At 56.2% G+C, this 23,358-nt stretch overlaps 1 protein-coding gene across 6 annotated transcripts in view; it reads right to left on the reverse strand.

Moving 5' to 3' along the window:
- The window catches only part of ARHGAP23 (Rho GTPase activating protein 23), a 131,047-nt gene that overhangs the window by 57,437 nt on the left and 50,252 nt on the right, over positions 1 to 23,358 (reverse strand). For 2 of the 6 annotated variants that reach the window (XM_032791387.2, XM_032791388.2), the window contains exons 1-2: positions 15,100 to 15,750; positions 1,966 to 2,145 (exon numbers count right to left, since the gene is read on the reverse strand). In XM_032791387.2, the coding sequence (XP_032647278.1) occupies positions 1,966 to 2,145; positions 15,100 to 15,411 (492 nt within the window). In that variant the 5' untranslated portion in view covers positions 15,412 to 15,750. Of the gene's footprint in view, positions 1 to 1,965; positions 2,146 to 15,099; positions 15,959 to 23,358 lie in introns of those variants that run through there. The other 4 variants (XM_032791382.2, XM_032791380.2, XM_032791381.2 and 1 more) reach the window with 4 other exon arrangements.

Genomic DNA, 23,358 nt, shown 5'->3' on the forward strand with positions numbered 1-23,358 from the left:
GGGGGCACCAGCAGCTGAGCTGGGGGCTGGGATGCTCCCCAGTTCCCTACCCTTCCACACAGCTCAGTTACAAGCAGAGTCAAAGCCCCACCACAACTCCCGCTTCTGGGGACAGGAGCAGGAGCACGGGATTCTGGGATGCATCCCTGGGGGCGAGCAGCACAGCTATGGGAGAGGGTCCCAAACCCTGAATGCGGAAGCTGACTGGCTCCCCAGCTGGGCACTGCCATACACCCCCGTTCTGGAAAGGCAGCCTTCTCGATAGGAATCGCAGAGCAAGCCAGCCCCTGTCGCTGGGATCGCCTCACACACCAGCCATTTGGCCGTGGTACCTCTGGGCAGGCGAGCGAAGGTCCATCCACATGTGCAGTGCCGCAGGTGCCAGGCCAACAGGCAGTGCCCTAGCCAGGTGCAGCTCTGCTCAGAGAGGAGAAAACATCAAGTCGTTCCAGGCGGCAGCGGGTCAGGCAGTCAAACAGCAGCACTGGAGACAGTTGCGTGGTTATTCTTGCCGATCGGGTAGACAAATGCCATGCTTCAGAGGCCTCCGCCGACGGCAGTGAACAGGAAGGAATTCCCCCCACTTGGCATTGCACAGTAGGGCATACCACAAAAGCAACATGCATCAGCCTCTCTTGGAGGAAAGATACCAGACCCAACGGGCCAATGCCCCAATCAAGTAAGAGAAAAATCCTCTGGGTCAATAGTCCCGAGGCAACCAATTATGCATCTGGCATGGGCCCCACAGTAGCAACTTGAACAGCTAAGGGATTTATTTCGCTCCATTCTATGGCAAAACCTGCAGAGCATCCGGGCAGAGGCACCAGGGGGTTTGCAGGGCTAGTGGCCACTCAGAGTCATCGGTTTCTCATTCCAACGGTAGCATTTAGTGGTGGAGAGCTGGGGGGGGTTGGGAGGGCTTCTCCTTCAGCTGTGGCCCCATTCACTGGCCAGACACTGGAGTGGATCCTTTTGCCCTTCCACTCCACAACCAAAGAACAAACAGTGTGGGGAAATCTAAGCCAGCTTTCCTTCCCTGGACCGGCCAGGGCCATCTTCTCTGCCACCAGCTGGCTGGAGCCAAAGAGCATCCTGCCGGCAGGCACTGAGAGGACTATGGATGCAGCACGTTCAGCCCCGGGGAGGAGGTCTGCATGCCTACAGCCAAGGCCTGGCCAGACTCATCCAGTGTCCACCTTGGCCAGGGGGAGGTCACCATCATGCAAGGCCTCTGCAGGTATTTAAACCAGGGGCGATGCTGGCAAGCGTCCCTGAAGGGCAGTGCGGGGTGCGTGGCTGAACCACGGAAGAGAAGGGGGAAGGGGGAACCAGCCACTTTGGAGTGACGGTGCCTGGGACAAAGAGATGGAATTTCAAAATGGGGGACGGTGGGGCACCTGTCCCCAGCGGAAATACGCAGAATTCAAAGCATATGGGAGAGATGCAAGCCAAGGCAACGGACAGTCTGAGCAAGAGAGTCAGGACGCTTCATGGGCCAGAGGGAAAGCAGCACTGTGAGCCATTCACACCGGATTCAGAGACCCCCATGAGCTGAGTGCATCGGATTGCAGAGACTCGAGATTCCCAGGAGGGACCACGGTCAGATAGTCAGCACAGGCTGTGGGGAGGGAGGGAAGCAGAATTTGAAGGGAGGCTGCCACCATATAACAGCTGGGAGGGAGCCAGGGAAATTGGCTTATTTGGGTTGTTTCCCCTTTGGGGACCCTGGTAACATTCACTCACATGAATCACCCTGGGGAATTTGATAGGGATCAACATCCAGGCCTGTACTGGGTGGATGGGGACCCAAAACTGCTGCCCTCTCCCCACTCCTCCCAACCCCCCCACCAAATAATGCTATTGCTGTACTCAGCAGAAGGAGGGGTCTTCCTCCCAGGTGACCGACCCGTTCCAAATGGACACGCCCCACAGGCTGTCAGAGCCAGGGGAGGGAGCCAGGGCTACCTTGACATTGGAGTGGACCACTGACTCCGGGGGGTAGACGATGAAATGTCGGAGGGTGAAGCCGAACCCCCCCTGCGAGCTCTTCCGCAGCAGCACCGTCTTCGGCCCCACCCAGGGGAAAGGCTCCTCCAGGGGGGCGTTGGCATTCGGAGAGGTCCCATCTCTCCGGCCCAGCGGCGGCTGTCAGGGGCAAGAAGAAAGCGGTTAAGGCAGATCTCCACTTGGATTACTGTGTACTTCCCTCCCAGACCTCCACGTCAGCCCCATGAAAGGAAGGACGGCCTGGTGGTTACAGCACTGGGCTGGCACTCGGGGCACCAGCCTGCTGGGTGACCTGGGTTAATTCATTTCACCTGTCTGCAGCACCTGGCACTGCGGGGCCCCGATTGCAGCTGGACCTCTGGAGGCTACTGGAAGGCAAAGGCTCATTCATTATTGTGGTGCACTGTTGGCGTTACGGTAACACCAATCCAAGATCAGGGCCTTGTTGTGCCAGGCGCTGCACAGGTGTCAAGCAAAAAGACTGGCCCTGTCCCAGGAAATCCATCTACATTTCCCACCCTGAGCTGCTCGTGGGTAGTCAAAAAGTGTCCATGTCCCCATAGAAATTCCTGTCTGTACATTCCTTTATTCCCCTTCCCACACAGGAATAGCTACACTGGCATAAGGACCCTGACCAACAACTGGATCTACCCTAGGCAGGGGTCTTCCCCGGTAATGAGACCGGTATCGCTGAAGTGACCCAACTAGCATGTACACATGCTCCCGCTGGCAGAAGCTGCGCTGGAGAAGGCTCTTGCACCGGCTGCCGGGAGTGTGTGCGAAGTTGGAGGGAGACAAGGCCAGTGCACAGACAGTGAGGGAGTGGGGGAGAGAGCGAAACAAGTGCTGCGTGGCTGGCTGGACCGAGAGGCAAACGAGGCAAGGGCTTTTGAACTGGATCCCGGAGCGAATGGGGAGCCAGCGGGGCAGTGGGAGGAGGGGGATGCAGGTGGGGAAGGCCAAAGACAGCATGCGGGGGGGGTCACGGGGAGGGGAACTGCTAGGACAGGGCCAGCATGAAAAAAATGTCCCCTTCCCATTACCTGCCTGGTGAGAACCAGAGCGTGGGTGGAGCCAGGAAGGGGGCAGGGGGCGGGCACCACTGTGGACACTGGCACTCAAACACTTCCTGGAGCAGATCCCACTTCCCAGGGCCTGGGGCTCAGCAGCCTCTGGTTCCTCCTTCCCTTCCTGCAGGCAGCCAGCCAACTCCTGCTGTCCTCTGCAGACACCTCCTCCTTGCCACCCCCCCATAATAAAGCCACGGGGCAGAGGCCTCCCTATCAGGTGCTACATGGTGCTATCGCCTGATGGCAGCGGGCAGATTCTGACTGATGCCCAGATCGGACAATCGGCAGCTCCCAGCTGGTGGCTGCCAGATTTTCAGCTGGGTCACCGGACACGCAGGGAGACACTCTATCGGTTGGACGTCTGGGCCACTGAAAAAGCCAAGCGCACCCTGGCTGCCTGTGGCAGACCGAACAAGACACCAAGGGAGAAATGGGGGGCTTAGGGGGAGGGGATATCTACCAAGTCTGACAGCACCGTCCCCCCAGCAGGGTGTGGGAAGCAGACTTGCCGCAGCCCGGCTGGAGCTGCCGCATTCAATCAGCCAACCAAAGGAATGCCGAGAGGCAGCGCAGGGTGTAATCTACAGGCCTGGGGCTCCCTGCCAGCCACCCCGCCTTCCCGCTCCCCGAGCTCTGCAACACGATACGCTGTACTTTAGAGACACGCTTCACCTTTGGGCCCCCGCTTGGACCCAGCCTCTTTTGGCTCCATGGGGCCTCGCTACACGTCACGTGGCTCAACAAGATTATAGAGCAAACCCGCCCCTGCAGCACTTGTGACCATTGGCCAATGGACCCCTCCTATGGGGAAGGCTCTTCCCAACCCTCCTGTACCCACAAAGCTGCTCCAATGACAGGCCCGATCCTGCAACCCTTCCTCCTGCCCCATTGGTGGGACTTGACTGGAATAAATCAACACTCCAAGTCCATTTCCAACTGCGGGCGACACGACAGGCCGCTGAAATCTCCCACCTGCATGTGCCAATGGGCCCAGCAGCCCAGCAAACAGCCACTTCAGGGCCTCGTAAGTGTCCTGAGGCTGCCAGGGCGTCAATTCATAACTCCTCCGGCCACTCAAAACCATGGACTCAGCAGAGACTCTGTTTTTTTGGCTCATCACAACATCAGGCAACACACCCTGCTGCCTGCTAACACAGAACTGACCACTCCATGTTAAGGGGTGTCCTACAGCATGTGCGTGAACCCCACATGCTCAATCCGTCCTACCTTACGTTTAGCTTGGATGCTCTGGTTACCTTCTCCAGAGCGGAGGAAGAGCTCCGTGCCCCTTCCCCAAACAGAAGTTGGTCCAATAAAAGGTATTAGCTCCCCCACCCTGCCTCTATAACGAAGACTAAACCCTGGCTCTGTCCTAGCACTTTTCATCAGCAGATCTCAAAGCGCTTCACAAAGAAGGTCAGTAGCATTAACCCTATTTCGCAGTTAGGGAAACCAAGGGACAGAGAACGTGGGGACAACAGTGCTGCCCTGTCTCCCTGGGGCGTGATGAGGATAAATCCATCACAGGTTGTGAAGTGCTCTGAGATCCAGCGAGGAGAACGGGGTGTTGTGATTGTTCTGAGTATGAACTATGTAGTGGTGGGGCTTGCGAGACAGATAAATGTGGCGATAATCCCACTCCCACCACATTCCCCTTTTCCATCTGTGAGATGATTTTATTGCTCTTCCTCTGGCCCCTAAGAGAGACACGCAGAAAATAAAGAGATGGGATAGAATTAGCCAAAGCCCCCTAAGTGATTTAGGAGCCTCTCCCCCAATGACTTTCAATGGGAAAGCTTGGGGCTTGTCTACACAGGGAAATCGACCAGCAAAGCTACTGTGGAATAACATCCCACGTGGACACACTTATTCTGGAACAGCTGTGGTGTTTTCAGCTCGCGCCTGACCTGATGCCAGAATCACTTTCCTGCACAGACAAGTCGCAAGCTCTTAAGTCCCTTTGGAAAATGAGATTTCAGCTGCTTAGTCACTTGGGTGCTTTTTAAAAGTTTACTTCTGGGACCCAACTCCACATTGCCCTGCATGCTGGGCCCCATTCTCCACTGGCCTGTGTAGCCTAGTGGGTAGAGCACTGGACTGAGACTCAGAAGACTTGGGCTGTAATCCTGGCTATGCCACCGGCCAGTCACGACAACGCCCTATGCCTCAATTTCCCCATGTGTAAAACAGAGATAAGGATTCTGCCTTCCTTTGTCCAGTGTTATGTAAGAGCTAGGCAGTACTGTTTTCATTGTTAAACCTATGCAAAGTGAGTGCAGATTTGCCCTGGTGTGAATGGCTGCGCAAGAGGCAGGCCGGTGGAGCTGTCAGACCCGGCCGACAGGCACAAGCTACACTGCAGGAAACGTGGCAGCAAACTGGGATTGGAGCCGAGCAGCAGAAGGGGTGAAACATTCTTGGGGTGGGGAAGTGGAGGGGAAAAACTGACAGGAGGAAAAGGGGAAGATTTGTAATGACTGGAACAGAGGTCGGCAGCTGGGAGGGAGTGGACTGGAAGGAGGTAAGCATCGTGGTTCAAGAGGAAGGCTGGCCTGGTGGATACAGCTGGGACTCAGGATATCTGGGCTCAGCGCCGGTGCCTGGATCAAACCCCCTTTACCACCGCAGACAATTCAATTCACCACGCCATGCCTCAGTTTCCCCACTTGTAAATGGGGGGAGGGGTGATCGCGTAGCTTCCTTGCAGGGAAGAGGCGAGCCTGAATAAACAGGATGTTTTAAAGGACAAGAAGAGCCTCAGTCAAAGGGAGAACAGAAGAGCCCAGTATTATCATAGAATACAACTTGGCAATTCCATAGCCGGAGGGACATCTCAGGCTACTTCACTCACAATAGCAGAATCCGACACTCCCAGCCCTGCTCTCCACGCTGAGGGAATCACATGTCGCCTCCTTGGCTTGAAGCGGTTTAACCTGGGATATTTGCAGGGACAAGCCCAGACCGGAATCCTGTGCCCAAGAGAATGGATCTGAGCTAGTCTCATGTCTTCCCCCAGGCTCAGCTTTTCACCCAGGCTTTGCCTGCACGGAGGATTCACTCTCTTGTAACCAGCATGAACCTAAGTGCAGAAAGGCAAAGCCACACGCAGCTGAGCCGGGCTCCAAGCAGAAGGAAGCTGTGCTGGGTGCAAATTGTGCCTTAATGCCTAGCTTTATTGTGTGCCGTCTGCCTCGGCACAGCTCCCGTGCCGGCTGGCCTGCCACGTCCCCTCAGGCTGTCGCCCCGTCAGGCAGGGGATGCAGATTTTAATTGCGCTGAGCCACCTGCCTCCTGCTCCCCCACGGGACTGCCAGTCCCGACAGATATCCAAGCAATCGATCCAGAGCATAAAGGGCTTTCCACGCTCTCCCTTCCAGACGAGCGCTTCACGCTCCACTGCAGCCGCAACCCTTATCGGACTTCACAATACAGAGCCTTTCTTCGGCTCAGGCCGGCTCGTGAGACTAAGCTCCCCCAATAACTCTCTGAATAGCCACCCAGCACCCTCCAAGCCCACGCTGCGCCAGCGCGGCGAGCCAAGCCATGTGACAAACAGCTGGATACTGACCATTCCCTTTGTGTAGAGCCTGGTGGGGTTGATTGTGCCAGGAGGCAGAGGGGGGGTCTGGGATGGGGCACAAGGGACATGGGATACTCGACCACACACAGCAGCACACATCATGCAGTCCTAACCCAGCTGCGCTCCAGGGCTGTAATACCCAGAGTCTGCGCTCGAAAGGGAAAGAAACAGCCCTGGAGCGGCAGCAAACCCAGATTCCTCCCAGGCTCGCTCTTGTCACAACAGCACCAAAAATGCAGGAAGCGAGAGACAGGAGGGGTTATCGGAGGGCAAGGCTGCTGGGGTAAGCATCAAGGGCATCCGCTCTCTTCCAGCGGGCAGGGAGTGTTTGACTGGTGTGAAACAGACAGACAGAAAGTGACCAGAGAAAGAAAAGGAGAAAGGCCAGGAAAGGAAACGGGGAAAGGGGAAAAAAGAACCAGAGATTAAAGGAGAAGGATGTGAGAGGCACCAGCAGGTTGCTGAAGTGGCTCCTGATCAAGGCCACATCTAGAGACCCCCTTCCCCCCCAGCCAAAAGTGCCTCCCATGCATCCTTCTCCTCTGGCGTGTCCAACCAGTCGGAAAAGCCGAATATCTGATCAGGCTGCATCTGTGCACTAAAAAGCTCCAGCTGCTGGATAAGTCGAGACAAATCCCCCCAACGGGACACCTCTGAAACAAAGCAGCATCAGACAGGGCCCGAAGGGACCCGCATCTCGCCCCCGCAGCCCCCCGGAACACACGGCTGCTCTGCCATCGATAAACTGGGGATGGGGGGGATGCAAATGCTCCAATCAGGCGGGCGCAGGTGGCACCCTAGAGAAGATGGGCCTGACGCTGCCAGGGAGGCGGGAGCAACGCATGGAGGGCAGAAGCCTATTTAATAAAGTGACTGTGTGTGAGCACCTGGCACTGCCCGAGTCTCCCCAAGGCAGAGAAGAAGAACAAAGATACACTCAATCATGACGAGTCCATCTTCCCTCCCCGAGGGGGTTGGCTCGGCCCCTATGTTCAGGGCTCTGCTCCTTTCAGGGTGCACCAGGGAAGACAATCCCAGCAGCCAGAGGCTCTCCGGGAAAGGGAGTGTCCCGCCCGTGGGGCCCCAACCTCGATCAGGGTCCCTACATCCTACAGGGATCCAAATGCCCAGGATGTTTCTCTGGGGGGCGGGGAGGGCAGGGATGTCTGCACAGAGACCTCAGCTGTGTTTTTCAAATTGCCCAAGGGGTTTGCATGCCCAGTCCTCACTCGAATGACTGGGAATTGAGCATCCAAATCCCTTAGGTGGCTTTGACAATCTCAGCCTTCGGTTCCATTCCCAGCTCTGGGCCTTGATTTCCCCATATGTAACACGGGAAGAGGCATCAATACTCCATCACAGGGAGACAGGGCAGTGAGGCTTGATTCACTAGCATGTGGGAACCTCTCTGGGATCGTCCAGTGGACAATGCTAGAGACACACAAGTGTGATTCATTCCCATTCCATCGCTCCTAACTCTACTAACTCCAATAGCCAGCAGTTCCAGCTCCCAGGGGATGCCCAGCTGCCTGGAACTTTGCTCGACAAACCAATACTGTGGGTCCCCAGGTAATGACAGCCAGCACAGAGGCAGGCTCTGCTTTACCTACATAGACACCTCAGGCTGCCAGCGGCCCCGGCCTGGCCATGCATCGCCACCACATACAAACAAGCCTGGGCCAAATGGCCGGAGGCAGAAGCCGGTGCGGGCAGAGGATCACTGGGGTCCTTTCCGAGCCCTTCTTCCTCCCCTACTTGGGGCTTCGTTAATATTCCCAGCGCTCCGGCCTGAGCGGCAGCTGAATAAAATTGCTTCTCGAGGCGGGAGGGCATGGGAGAGCGAACCGGCAATGGGCCGAGGGTGTTAAAATTCAGGCACTGTCCTCCCTTGGCCTCGTTACTTGATGTGTGAAAGAAAAAGCGAGCAGTGGGGGACAGGAGTGGGGGGGTGGCAGAGGGGAGGGGTACAAAACCCCTTTGTCTCTCCCCATGCTGCTGGACAATACAGCCATGCTGTAGAAAGGCTTGTCCTGTCCTGCATGTGGGAACACGCTGCCCTCAGCTCCCAAGTGCCTGGCCTCCTACCCAGGAACGGTTCCCCTGCCTTGGGCCCAGTGCCAGCTCTGCACACGCCACGGCCGCGGCATCCTGTCCCGGCGCTGGCCAGAGGGGCGCTCGAGCTCTCTCGGGGTCACGATTTGCAGACTGGGATGATCTTCTCCTGCCACGACCAATCCAGAGGAGCCATGGCAGGACGGCTCAGGCCTGGCCCAGTGATTTGCCCTGGGCTCCGAGCCTGTCCTGCTTGAGAAGCTGCCTGCTTCCAGCCACTGGCCGCCCTGACCAACCCGCCATTCTGAAACAGGAGTGAGCGCAGATGCCCAGCCCAACACTTATTGCTTTCCAGGCCGGCGTTATCGTGGACAACAGTTAACCCGCTTCCCTCCCTCCTGCCTGCCATTAACGATAATAATCCCTCGCTCTGACACAGCGCTGTTCTCCAGATCTCTGAGCGCTTGCCAAAAGGAGGGCGGGATCATCCTCCCTATTTTACAGGTGGGGAAACTGAGGAATGGCAAGGGGCAGGGTCTTGTCCCGAGGCCCCCCAGCAAACCAGTGGCAGAGCCGGGGAGAGACCCAGATTTCCTGAGTCCCTATCCAGCACCCTAACCATTAGTTCCCACTGCCATGGATCCAGCAGACAAGCCAAGACGGGAAGCAGTGATGAAGCGTCCTGGTCTCTATCCTCCAAAGCCAGGTGCCTCCAGGCCACTCCCGCCCCAACTCTGAAGAGCAAAAATAAAGATGCCCAGCCTGACACATTCACCTGCGTCTTTCCCGAGCGACGAAGACAGGCTGCCTGTTGGCAATGAAAACCTGCAGCAGGTTAGGTTGCCCCCCCCCACCAGCCCCGAGAAACTGCAGGGGGGGGCGTGCCTAGTATTACTATTAGTTATTTGAAGTGTGGCAGCGAATAGGAGGCCTAGTCCTGAACAGGTCCCAGTACAAACAAGGAACAAACGGTCCCTGCCCCCAAGCCCTCAGAGCCTAGCTCCAGAGCAGGAGAGAGGGCTCGCCGCAAGGCATCCTGCTGCCTTCACTCCAGCAGACCCTGCCCCACAGTACAAGGAATCCCCTGCTGCCCGTTGGGAAGCTCTGCCCCCTACTCGCTGACATGCAATGACCCACTCCCATTCCACCCAAGCTGCCATCTTGGTTTCAGGACACCCTGGCTGTTCCGGGACTAGGCATTCCAGCAGCCCTGGGATAAACAAAATCTCTGGTTTTTGGGTCAGATGCTTATAAAAGGCCCCAAAGCCTGAGATCAGCCACTTGACAGCTCTCACGGGATCGAAGCGAGAGTCCAGGTGCAACTGGGCCACACTGGGTTCGAGACGCAGCTCTAGGCTAAACAAAGGAAGCCCTGATTCTCCAATGGTGAAAAGCACCAGGGGAGCAAACGCAATTGCGCTAATAGCCGTGAAAGGCCTAATCCCCGCCACGTAGTCTTCTCCAGCCATCCTCCAGATGCAGCCTTAAGTGCTCGCAGGGAGAGCTGCTGACTGGATGTGGGCAGAACCCCAAAGACAGGCATCAAGTGCTGGGTCCCCAGGGGAGATTTTAACATGGCAGCCCCAGGCGATTGCTAGCCAGCTGTCCCGCCCCACTCAGGAGCCTCTGCAGGGACAGAAGGGGTCTGATTCTCTGCTGCCTCGTGCGCTGAGCTGAGCAAAGGGGATGAAAAATACCTCCTATCCAGATAGTGTTTTGTACCCACATTGCAAAGGCGCAAGGACAAGCAGAGGAGAATGCGGTTGCAGGGGATCCACACCCAGCTCTCTCTCTGCCACAGCCCTGTTAACCAGAGAGAGAACCCACTGAACCAGCCCCAGGCCACTCATCCTTCCCTCGATGTCTGCCAGTCCCTGTAACTACCTCTCAGCGTGAGGCTCCAGGCAAGGAAGGGGAGCCCTGGCCCCGCAGGGAAGGACGTGGGTGGATCCTCGCCACTTCGGACCAGGAGTGCCCTGGCTCAGCTACTTTCCCCATCTGTGGTCTCCATTGTCCCGGCTGCCTGCTCGCTGGATTATTTTTAAGCTGACAGCTGAATGTGCCCTCGTGATTCTAACCAGTATGGACAAGCCTTGGAAAGAGAGCCCGAGAGAGGGAGCAGCACATGTGCTACCTAGACATTAACCTGCAGCCATGACGACTCCCTTGCCCGCAACGTCCATCCCAGACACACCAGCCTACCCATCGCAGGGACGTCGGCGGGGCTCCCACACAGCCAGTCCGTGGCACTTTAATTACACACCTGCCCGTGGTAACAGCTTGCTAGGAGCTGCCTCCGGGAAAGCTCCTGCCCTTGTCTCTCACCCCCGTCATCTTCCATTCACGCCCCCTCACCACTTCTCCCAGTCAGCAGATGCCAAGAAGAGGGGGGCTGCGGGAGTTCCTGGCCAACAGACCAGACAGCTGCCGGCCAGGGACCAAAGGGCCCCATAGCATGAGCTCCTTTGCCCCTCACAACCAACGGGGCACCCCCAACATGGGCAATTCCTTCCTGCCAGCCTGCCCTTTGTGGCAGGGGGGCTGTTTCCCTCAGCCCATCTTTCCAGCTAGGTCTCTTGCTGCTGGCCATCCTGGGCACAGCCTTCAGACTGGGGCGGCTCCAGGCACCAGCGCACCAAGCGCATGCCTGGGGCGGCAAGCCGCAAGGGGTGGCCTGCTGGTCGCTGTGAGGGTGGCAGTCAGGCGGCTTTCGGTGGCATGCCTGTGGGAGGTCCTCCAGTCCCGTGGTTTCGGCAGCGGGTATGCCGAAGGCACGGGAATGGCAGACCCCCCACAGGCAAGCTTCCGAAAGCCGCCTGACTGCCGTGCTTGGGGCAGCAAAATACAGAGCTGCCCCTGCTTCAGACCCAGTTTAATTGTATCCTGAGTCAGTTATACCAGGGATGAGTGGCCCCCTGTGCCTAGACGGGGCCAAAGGGCCGATTCTGCAGCACTCACTCACTTACTTTGGGGGAGGGATAGCTCAGTGGTTTGAGCACTGGTCTGCCAAACCCAGGGTTGTGAGTTCAACCCTTGAGGGGGCTGTTTAGGGATATGGGGCAAAAATTGATTGGATGATTTAATTGGGGATTGGTCCTGCTTTGAGCAGGGGGTTGGACTAGATGATCTCCTGAGGTCCCTTCCAACTCTGATATTCTAAACAAGTAGGTCCACTGACTTGAATACAGCTACATCCAGAGGTGCTTCTCAGCATCAGGGCTGCAACATCATAGCAATAAAGGAATAGGAGACGGTGCCTGTCCATTCCCCTCGGCCAGTGGGTCTCAGCCATTTCCATTGCACAGCTCCCCAGATCACAGCAGAAACGAGTTTCACAGCACCCTGCTCATCTAGCCGTTGAAAAAACAGGAAGGTGGTTGCAATCCCTGAAACATTGTGTGACCTTCCTTGGGGGCCATGCCCTCCCTCCCCCGGGCGAGACTCAGGCTGCTGCTCTGTAAACCATAGGATCAAACTCAGGGCCTTCTCAGCTCCTTTCCCCAGAGGAGGAATGGGGGAGGCATCTCTAAAAACAGATTGCATTTCAGGGAGACAGGTGGTTTCAAACAGGAACTCAGCCCACTGAACGCACGTCGGTTTCTCAGTAAGCGCCTACTGAACGCTCGTGCGTTCTCCGACGCAGGTCACCTGGCGCTGGGTTCGGCTCGTCAGTGAGCACACAGGGCAGGCTGTCATTCCCCCCCTGCTCTGTCACAGAGTCGTAGCTAGAAGGCTGGTGTTTGTAGACACGTAGCCCAGCCCCATGGCCGGTACGTCCTCAGCAGAGCAGGCACAGCGAGAGACACGGGCAGGAGCGAATGCCAGGCCCGGGAAGAACAAAACCTCCTGCCGGACAAAGCAATATCAGCCCCGCCAAGCCTATTCCCAACTGGCTGCTGGGAGCAGGGCCGGCTCTCGCTCCCGGCCGTAGCAGGTGCAGCAAAGTGTTGAGTGAGTTTGCTGGTGTGCTGTTGTGGCCTGGGAGGAGCAGACACAGCTGGAGCAGCAGAAGCCCTGGGCTGGGGCATTATGCGGCATATGCCTGGCGTGTTCCCGCCGCTGGCCTTGCAACTTCTATCTGCTGAACATACTGCGGGCTCCATTTCCTCTCTCCCTTCAGTCCCTTCCCCTTGCTGCAGTTTGACAGAAAGAACCAGAGGACAAAATGCTCAGGAGGCCCTTGAGGCTGGGAAGGGCCTGGACTGGAACCTCTGCCCCTGACCAGCAGTATGGCCTTGGGCAAGTCCCTTCTCTTGCGATAAATAACTAAACTAACACACGTCCCACCTTGAGCATCAGGAAAGGCCAAGTTCAGTCTCTGATCTGGCACCCTTCCCCCAGGCTCCTTCCTTCCCTTGCCGTGGGGGAAGCCAATTTTCCCCCCTTCTTTTTATTTTCACTGAGGACAGAAGCATCCCAAGGTGCTGTGACTGGCCGGGGTCCACTCCCTAACGCTGCGCCGCTGACATTCACCATGAAATGCGCAGATCTGCTGGCGATGAGAGTCACCCGCAGTTACCCAGAAAGGACGATGAAAGAAGCCTCACAGACTGATGCCTGACTCCCCAAAGGGTGGTGGGGGAAGGGGGCGATTCCTTCCTGTGGGCACGTCCCTTGCACCAGATTCTTTCAGTGTTACACACGTCTCAGTTTTGCTCTGAACATAACAGCAGCAACTTGAACGTCTTACAGTCCCTGTTCTAGGAGGCTCCCAGCACATAACTAATTCAGAGCCCATGTGAAGCTGGTAAATATTATCTGCATTTTACAGATGGAGAAACAGAGGCACAGAGGAGGCAAGTGATTTGCCCAGGGTCACATAGCAGTAAGTCCAGACATCCCCAGCCCCCTGCACTAGATCACTCAACAAGGCTGCCCCAATGTTGTGTATAAACAACCCACATGAAAACTAATCACAGTACCGATTTGTGCAAGCCGGTCATCTCGACGCTGGGCACAAAGCCATCACTGACTCACTCACTACCGGCTGGCAGATCCCTGGGTTCACAAACACAGAGAAACCTTAACCCCCTCCCTTTATGTTCCTCACCCTGCGGTCATTCATTCGCCTCTCTCATTCTGTCTGCTTTGCATTCTGTCCCTCATTGTGAGCCGACTCGACAGCCCTCAGAAGGGATGGTGGATGTATGACCATCCAAGCACCCACATAGTGAACTTACAAACAGCCTCTTAGCACTGTTCTGGACACGCACTAGGCACTCCGGCAGCAGCTCAGGAGAGCAGGAAGCAATGGATCCCCAAGGAGACACAGGTGGAACCCCAAACTTTAGGGTCCCCTTGTCCCCTCTTTTCCCAGCTCCCCACATCCCCTCCACACTTCACTCACTTTCCTTCCCAACCCCATATATTTACTGTGGGCCGCACTCAGGCAAACTCACGTTAACGCCAATAAACCCAGGACCTGCTCCATTCGCGTTTATCACCCACATTGCTAAGCCGGAGTATCTGGCCACCATTCACTGAGAAGATATGAACTGCGATATAGGGTAGGGAATGACTTCCACTATCCCCATCCCACAAACCCAGATCATCTCCTCAACAGAGATAAGACCAAGCAGATAACCCACCACATGGCATCCAACAGCAACAGGAACGAAGAGTCATCGTATGTTAGACCCTAAATGGATCCAATGGATCTCGACTGGGCAGAGCCAAAGACCTCCCTGATGGAGAAATCCTGTCTCCAGGCCTCTGACGCTGGGGTCGAGAGCTGCAGCACCCCATTAACTTCAGCCGCTGGAGGGCACCAGGCAGGTTTCCTAAACAGCAGGGCCAGGTACCCTTCAGGACTTCTTAGATCAAAGATCAAGATCGTTGTGGTAACCAGGAAAAGAGGTAAGACCTGCCTTAGCAAAGGAATGGCACAGCCCTCCGTGCTGAAGTGCTGGAGAGGGATACCATGAAATACACCCCTGGAGATTGACCCTGCAGGCACCTTACCCCAATGCCATGCCCAGTCACCTCCCCCATACTCCTGGCAAAACCTGGGGCAGGAGGGTAAAGTCCTAGGAGCAAGAGACCCAACCCACTCCTATTACAGTGGAACAAAAGCTAGCAGACCTCCACCCAAGCTGGGGTCTTTGCCCCAGGTGCCACGCTCACGGGCATCACTCGTTAGTCCCAAGTACTAATCAGGGCACAAAGCAGTACTTGGTCTCCAGTGACCCCTCTACAGCTTAGTGCCCATCCACTAGAGATTTAGTAAACATGCCCCCCCAAATCGTTCACGTACCCTCCAAAAGTATTTACATCCCCATAGGACAGTGAACTAAGGCTACAAGGACCGGATCCACCCTCCCCAGGTTCCCCCATTCCAGAGTGAAATGGGATCTGGGTGCGGTGACCAGGGCGAGCCAACGCGTCTCTCACCTTGGGGCGTGTCTCCAGCCGAGGGTGGGAGCGATGTTTCTGCCTGGGGAGGGCAGCCCTGGCATGGTACCACCTGTGCTCCAGGTCGCCATTGTCATTCCGCAGGCTGCTCAACCAGATGCAGCGGGGCTCGGGCGAGCTGCAGTCCACTCCGATGGGCTGCTCAAACCGCCAGCCATTCCCCACCCGCTCCACGCTCCACAGGGTCTTGCCCACCACCGACATGTTCCTTGGCGCAACCAGAGGACGACGGGGTCCTCGCAGCCCCCTGTGGGGTGCCCTGTCCCCGCTGCCCACGCCTTCTTCCACCATCCAGCAAAGGGGAAGGGAGAGATTCTCCCTGGAAAGTCCTTGACAGGGCGGAAGGAGCGAACTAAAGATTCTTCTGGGAGAGGTAAGTGAGCTGAATGGATGTCAGTCCCTGGTGCAGCTGGTGCCCGTCCCCTGTAGATCCATCGGTGGAGAGGGAACAGCACAGGTTGCTCCCTGCTTCCCTCAGCTCGCCCCTAAACTTCAGCCGAGAGTCTGGTGTAAAAGCCCTCCCTGGCTGCCAGCTGGAGTCAGCTCTATCGTCTGGTGTATCACAGATGAATGTTGATCGTTCCACTCCTGGGCATGCCAGATACACGTCCACGCCCCCCACACCCCCCAGGACGCTGTCCCGAACACACACACGCCCCCGCCCCCACCGAGAAGGCACTGAAACCCCTCGATGGACGCCAGAAAGCCAGCTCCCAGCCACACGGGGAACCAGCAGAGGCTGAGCTGAGGCAGGAGCAGGCAGGCGGATGGACAGACAGATAGCGAGAGAGAATGCACACACTCTGCCTGCAGCTGCTCTGGGCTATCAGGCCACCCAGCATCACCCCGCCCTCCCACCCCCTCTGGCGCTGCCTGGCTAGGCGACTCAGCCCCCTCCAGCTGACACAAGTGCAGGGGGGTGGAAGTTTCACTTTGCTGATACTTTTTTTTTTTTTAATCCTCCAGCTTCCTCCTCTCCCTCCCTCCTGGCCTCTTCCTTCCTTCCTCAACTCGCTTCCCAGCCTGGCAGCCCTGCACCCACCAAGAGAAGGGGGGGAGGGAGGGAGTGCAGTCTAGTGACTAGAGCCAGAGTCAGGACTCCTGGGTTCTCTTCCTGGAGCTGACAGGGGGCTGACTCACCAGCCCTGCTCCGTGCATCACTGTTTCCCCAGTTATGAAATGGGGTGATGAGCCTGACCCACTTCTGCCAAGTGCATTGAGGTCCTTGAATGAAAGGGGGCATTGAGGAGTGGACACAAGGCAGGGCAGAGCTGGGGAGCATGAGGGATCACGCCAGGACACATTCTCAGAGCCAGGCGACTCCCATCTCTACTTCCTCATTCTCTTCCCTTCTTGTTCTCTCTCTAAGCCGAGCATTTGCCCAGAGACTGGCTAGCCAGTGCTCAGGAACCAGGCCTGGGATTCCCCCATGCAACGGCCCCCAAGACAATGCTTCACCCACTAGGGCCCCCTCTAAGACCGGGTCACCACAGCCCGTTTCATCCTTGGCCCCCCTTCGCGGAGTCACTGAGCACCCATCGTAATGATGAGGTGGACACTCGCCCATTAGCAATCGGCCTGGGAACATTCCAAATCCTACCGCTCTAAACTGCTGCCAGCCGAGAACGACTTTCAGTCACTTTCAGCCTCAGCCGGGTTCACCCGGCGACCTCAAGGTCATGCTGACCAGGATTCTGATTAGATCCAGCACAGCCAAGACCTCTGGACTTGCCATGAATCATCCCCTGAGCCACCCTTTGCTTTCCAGTTATTGTATTTGTTATTGCGGATACTTGACCAGTGAAATAGCCGCATCATGCCTCTTCGTGGCCCAGGGGACGTTGGAGGGCACCATTCAGCTCAGTCCCTGACAAACTATCGGCCACTCAACAGGACAGAACCCGAGCCAGCCCGAGAGACCTCAGGATCTTGTCCCTTTCAAGTCAAAACCCTGGGGAAAACTCTCGACACCTGAAAGCTGCGGAGGCCCCAGCACTTGGAAAGTTTCAAGGCAGCCTGGAACCAGAAACGGGGGCGGCTGGATCTCACTCGTCAGGGTGTCTGAGGATCAGTGTCGCGGGGACAGGAAGGAATTTCCTATGTGCCTCCGCCCATGTTACTGCACTGCCATACCAGCCTGGTGACGAGAAGGGTGGGTTCACTTCTGAAGCATCAGACGTAGGCCCCAGCCAGCGGCAGGCTGCCAGACTGGACGGCCCAATGGTCTTCCCCTGTGTGGCAAATCCTGGCTTTATCCTAAAGCAGCAGGCAGGCAAGGATGGCAAGCTTCCTCCAGAGAGCCTGGGGGATAAATTACCCTGCCCCGAGCCCCAGCCCCTCCTCTTCACGGTGTCATCTCAAGAGACCAGCTTTTCAAGGAGCGGGAGGTGCCCCAAGCTGAGTGCATCTTGATGCCCCTGCTTTATGGGAGCAGGACTGCAAGGCAAGAATGGGAGAGCTCAGGGGCTGGAAGCTGTCTCCTCCAGGCCAGATGTGGTCCATGGGGTGCGACATTTCCCCCTCAACCCCAGAGAGGGCACTCTCCCCAGATCCCCGCTAAGATCCTTCTGTGGAGCAGTGGGGAGGGGGAAGCACAGGATTGAAAAGAGTCTGAGACCTTCTTGCTCCAGGGGCAAGTTGGGTTCTAGGCTGCGTCGGGAGCCCAGGACTGAATTCTTAGAAAGGAGGGAAGGGTGATCCAGAGACTAGAGGCACAGAACTGGGTGCCAAGGCTCCTGGGTTCGATCCCTGGCTCTGCCACTGAGCTGCTGTGAAACTTCCCCGCCTTTGGAAAAGTGCTAATTAATATTAGTCCCTCCAGGCCAGAGCTGGGTAAAATCCCTTAGCGGGAGGAGGGGGGGGGGGGAAGGAGGCAATGTTCTAAGAACCCAGCACCACAGAGCATCTTCACTCACCCTGCACTGTCCCCTCCCCAGCACATTCAAGGGCCTGGACACACAAGGCAGTGAGAACACAATGCGAGGCCAGAGGGAGGCGTGGGAAGATGGGTTGAGCAGAGAGAGATTAGGCAGACCCGTAGTATGATGAAGCTTTGAGAGAGGAGGAGAAGGAGATGATGTCAGAGCAGAGAGGCCAAGTGGCTAGGCTGATACTCAGGACCCCTGAATTCTATACCCAGCTCTGCCACTGACCTTGGACAAACCGTGCCTCAGTTTCCCCAGTTACCCTGAGCCTGTTTGGTTCATTTAGCCTGTGAACTCTTGGTGGCAGGGACTGCCTCTCCCTCTGTGGCTGACAACTCTGGCTACTGTAACATAAAGAAGGTTGATTAGTCTCTGCTGCGCTGGAAGAGGGAGATCAGCCTAGGAGGAGGTAGGGGCATAGAAAACAGGTGACAGTTTGCAAAGGGGCAGGAAGGGGCAGGGTGTGGGGCCATGGAATCAGGGCAGGGACAGGGGAAGGGGAAGAACCAGGATGATGAAGAGGACAAAGGGGCTGATTTGAAGGGACAAGCAGTCAGGTTGAGACTGTGTGCGAGACACACCCTCAGATCATTTCACCTGCAGCACACTGGAAAGAGTGAGGGGCAGACAGGCTGCAACAAACAAGGGCAGGGGAAGACGGATGGCCTAGTCGATACAGAGCTGCCCTGGGGCTCAGGAAACCCGGATCCAATCCCCAGCCACAGACTCTCTGGGCCTCAGCTTCCCATCTGTAAAATGCTGCCTCTCAGGGGCAAGGCGCTCAGATACCATGGCGCTGGGGGCCAGATAAGGACCTGGACAGAGACCACTGTAACATGGTGCTGCCAAGGGACCAGCAGACACACCCTGACTGCAGTCCCGGCCTGTTCTGCCACGGGGCTGGCCTGCCAGGTGCTCCCCCGACATGCACCAAACCCCTGAGCCCCTCCAGGCCTCCGGCCAGGCTTGGACACAGCTACAGTCTCACCGCTGCTACAACCCAGAGCCAGGAGGGCCTGGGCCCCAATACAGGGAGAGGACACCTCAGCCTGGTGGGTATTAACAGGAAGGGGAAAGGAAGTGGCACTGCCCAGGCCATGCGGACACTGATCATCCAGCCCCCAACGGCCCCCAGGCCTCCTGCACATGGGCTCCACCTAAGTGGGGCACGGAGCTGGCGCTTGGAAACACAAGGCGGGGGGTCCAGCCGCCTGCCGTGGGGAGGATTGGACAGAAGCCCAGGCTATTTCCATGGCGATGTTTGTTCCTCTCATTTCCTGTTTGCCAGTTTTTAGCTTGGCGGGAGCTAGCGAGGCAGGGAGCCAAGGGGGAGAGGTCAGTGGCTGGTGCAAGGCAGAAGGGAAGGAGCGCGGTGCTTGTCCCAGGGCAGGGACCTGGGCCAGGAAGCCAGGACTGCCCCATTGCTGGGATTGGGGCAAAGGAGGGTGGCTGAGGGATCAGAGGCAAACCCAGCCCATTGTGGGGCAGAGGGGGCTCCGGAGGTGGAAGGTGGGTAGCCCCTCCCAGTGTGGGCAGCATGGGGCTATGGGAGGAGAGGAGCAGAGCCAAGCCTCAGGCTGCTAAAATGGGGGGGACTCCCGCTCTGCAGTCCTCCTGCCAGGGCCTGGCAGGTGAAAGGGGCAGGGAGTATTTAGCAGTGAGTTTCCCTCCCCTCCCCACCTCTCAGGGAGAGAGAAGGCTGAGCAGACTCACGGAGGGGGTGGGAGGATTCGGGCAGATCTCAGGCAATCATCTGGCTTTGATGATGAGAGTCTTGCCTCTCCCACTGGGTCAGCACCGTGCAAGACGGGCCCCCTTGCCTGTGGCCAGGCCCCACATAAGCGGGTCCCACGGAGCATTCTTGCAATTCTAGTGTCTGAGGACAAGCATGTGCAGCCGCTCCGGGGAAATGCCAATCATTGTTCGGATTGTATCCCTCAGCCTCCAGGGGCCAGGGACTCAGCTGCCAGCAGGCACTGCCCCTTCCACCTCTCTGGGCTCATCCTCACCAGCCAACACCGCAAGAAGCCTCCCCAGGCTAGACATGCCGGTGGGTGGGGAATCAGCTCCCCCCACCACACAGGTACAAACACCCCCCACCTTTGGGGTATCAACATAACAGGAGCTAAAGCAGTGACCAGCCAATCAGATTCATCTCACTTGGGGGCACAGGTGCCTGCTGGGATCTGAGTAGCCTCAACAATACAGGTAGCAATTTACATAAAGGCCTGGGTTGTTGGCTGTAAGCAATGACCCCTCCTCTGCCCCAGCAGATCCCTCAGTGACAAGTGCATTGGAGACTAAATGGGTGCAGTGCACTCAGCCCAACAGAGCAAGGGGGAGAATCAGAAAACGAGAGAGGGCGCACGAGTGTATGTTAGATGTGGAACGCGAGCATGCCCTGGACAGGAGACAGGGCACATGTGCTGGATGGGAGAGGGAAAAAGCTGTCATCAGCGTGGACCATTGGATGGATGAGATCAAGGGGAAGTGTGCATGAGAGCAATCAGAGGGATAGAAGCACACAAGAATGGCCACGCTGGGTCAGACCAACGGCCCAGCTAGCCCAGTGTCCAATGTCACGTGCTTCAGAGGGAATGAACAGAACAAGTCCATTGTCACCCAGTCCCAGCTTCTGGTAGTTGGAGGTTTAGGGACACCCAGGGCATGGCGTTGCGTCCCTGACCATTTTGGCTAATAGCCATTGATGGACCTCTCTTCCAGGAACTGCTCTAATTCTTTTTTGAACCCACTTATATGTTGGATCTTCACAATAAGTGCCACAGAGTAGGTACTTCCTTTTGTTGGTTTCAAACCTGCTGCCTATTAATTTCATTGGGTAACCTCTGGTTCTTGTACTAGGGATAAACAACACTTCCTTATTCCCTTTCCCCACCCCAGTCATGATTTTATAGACCTCTATCACATTCCCCCTTAGTCATCTCTTTTCTCAGCAGAACAGTCCCAATCTGATTAGTCTCTCCTCACACGGACGCTGTCCCCGTCCCTAAGCATTTTCATTGTCCTTCTCTGTACTTTTCCAACTCTGACACATCTTTTGTGAGATGGGGTGACCAGAACTGCAAGCACTATTCAAGGTGTGGGTGTACCGTGGAGCTATACAGTGGCATCGTGATGCGTACTGTCTTATTATCAATCCCTTTCTTAATGATTCCCAACATTCTGTTAATTTTTTTGACTGCTGCGGTGCATTGAGCAGATGTTTTCAGCGCACTATCCATGGTGACTCCAAAATGTCTTTCTCAAGAGGTAACTGCTAATTTAGACCCCATCACTGTATATGTAGAGGTAGGATTATGTTTTCCAATGTGCATTACTTTGCATTTATCAGCACCGAAGTCTATCTGCCCTTCTGTTGCCCCGTCACACAGTTTTGTGAGATCCCTTTGTAGCTCTTCATAGCAAGCGCTGGATTTATCTTGACAGAGTTTGCATCTGATATAAAATTACTCACCTCACTGTTCACCTCTTTCTCCAGATAATTTATAACTACGCTGAGAGCACTGGTCCCAGTTCAGATCCTGGGGGATTCCTTTGTTTACTTCTCTTCACTGTGAAAACTGACCATTTATTCCTACCCTTTGTTTCCTGTCTTTTAACCAGTTACTGATCCATGAGAGGATCTTCCCTTGTATCCCATGACCACTTAATTTGCTTAAGAGCCTTTGGTGAGGAACCTTGCCAAAGGCTTTCTGAAAGTCTAAGTACACTATATCCATTGGATCACCTTTATCCACACTTGGTGACTGACTCAGAGAATTCTAATAGATTGGTGAGGCATGATTTCCCTTTACAAAAGCCAAGCTGACTCTTCCCAACAAGTTGTGTTCATCTGTGTATCTGATTATTCTGTTCTTTACTATAGTTTCAAGCAATATGCCTGGTACTGAAGTTAGGCTTACCAGCCTGCAATTGCCAGGATCACCTCTGGAGCCTTTTTTAAAACTTGGTTTTCCATTAGTTACCATCCAGTCATCTGGTACAGAGACTGATTTAAGCAATGGGTTACATACCACAGTTATGGATGACAGCAACCGAGGGGGAAAACGCATGACAGCATGTTGGAGGAGGAACAAGAACAAGGGGGAGCGTGCACGAGAGCGTGTCGGTTGGAGAAGGAACAAGAGCCAGCGACAGGGAGCACGCACGAGAGCGCGTCGGTCGGAGAAGGAACAAGAGCCAGCGACAGGGAGCGTGCACGAGAGCGCGTCGGTCAGAGAAGGAACAAGAGCCAGCGACAGGGAGCGTGCACGAGAGCGCGTTGGTTGGAGAAGGAACAAGAGCCAGCGACAGCGAGCAAGCACGAGAGCGCACTGATCAGAGAAGGAACAAGAGCCAGCGACAGGGAGCACGCACGAGAGCGCGTCGGTCGGAGAAGGAACAAGAGCCAGCGACAGGAAGCGCACACAAGAGTGCGTCGGTCGGAGAAGGATCAAGAGCCAGCGACAGGAAGCGCACATGAGAGCGTGTCGGTCGGAGAAGGAATAAAAGCAAGTGGCAGGGAGCACGCACAAGAGCACGTCGGTTGGAGGAGGAATGAGAGCAAGGGAGGGAAGTGTGTCGCTGAAGGGCTGCGATCACGACTCCACAGGAAACACGTATAATATATTTATTAGTTCATGTGTTGCATGCCACAGTTACAGCTCTGGAGCCTCCTATTTATAGCCCATCTGCATGGCCCATTCAATCGCTAGGTCTCTGAGGAGATGGACAGCAAGGGGCCCGTTAGCACTGGCTCAGCGATGTGGGCGCCATGCAGAACTGGACCAAGAGCTCGCTGCAGAGGGGAGGAATAACAGAAAGGCTTTGTCACAGAGACGTGTCACAAGGCAAAGCCCCAAGGGTTATGGATAGGGTCCTACCTGAATTCACGTCCATGAAAAATGCATCACAGACCGCGCAATCTGGTCTCCCCCTGTGAAATCTGGTCTTTTGTGTGCTTTTACTCTACACTACACTGATTTCATGGGGGAGACCCGTGTTTCTCAAATTGGGAGTTGTGACCCAAAAGGGAGTTGCAGGGGGGTCACAAGGTTATGTTGGGGGGGTCACGATGTTGCCACCCTTACTTCTGCGCTGCTGCCTTCAGAGTTGGGCAGGCGCAGAGCAGTGGCTGCTGGCCGGGCGCCCAGCTCTGAAGGCAGAGCCCCACTGGCAGCAGCAGCACAGAAGTAAGGGTGGCAATACCATACCATGCCACCCTTACAGCTGCGCTGCTGCTGGTGGCAGCTCTGCCTTCAGCGCTGGGCTCCTGGCCAGCAGCCGCCGCTCTGCACCCGCCCAGCTCTGAGAG

This window comes from Chelonoidis abingdonii, chromosome 21, assembly GCF_003597395.2.
Source record: "Chelonoidis abingdonii isolate Lonesome George chromosome 21, CheloAbing_2.0, whole genome shotgun sequence".
Lineage (NCBI taxonomy): Eukaryota > Metazoa > Chordata > Testudines > Testudinidae > Chelonoidis > Chelonoidis abingdonii.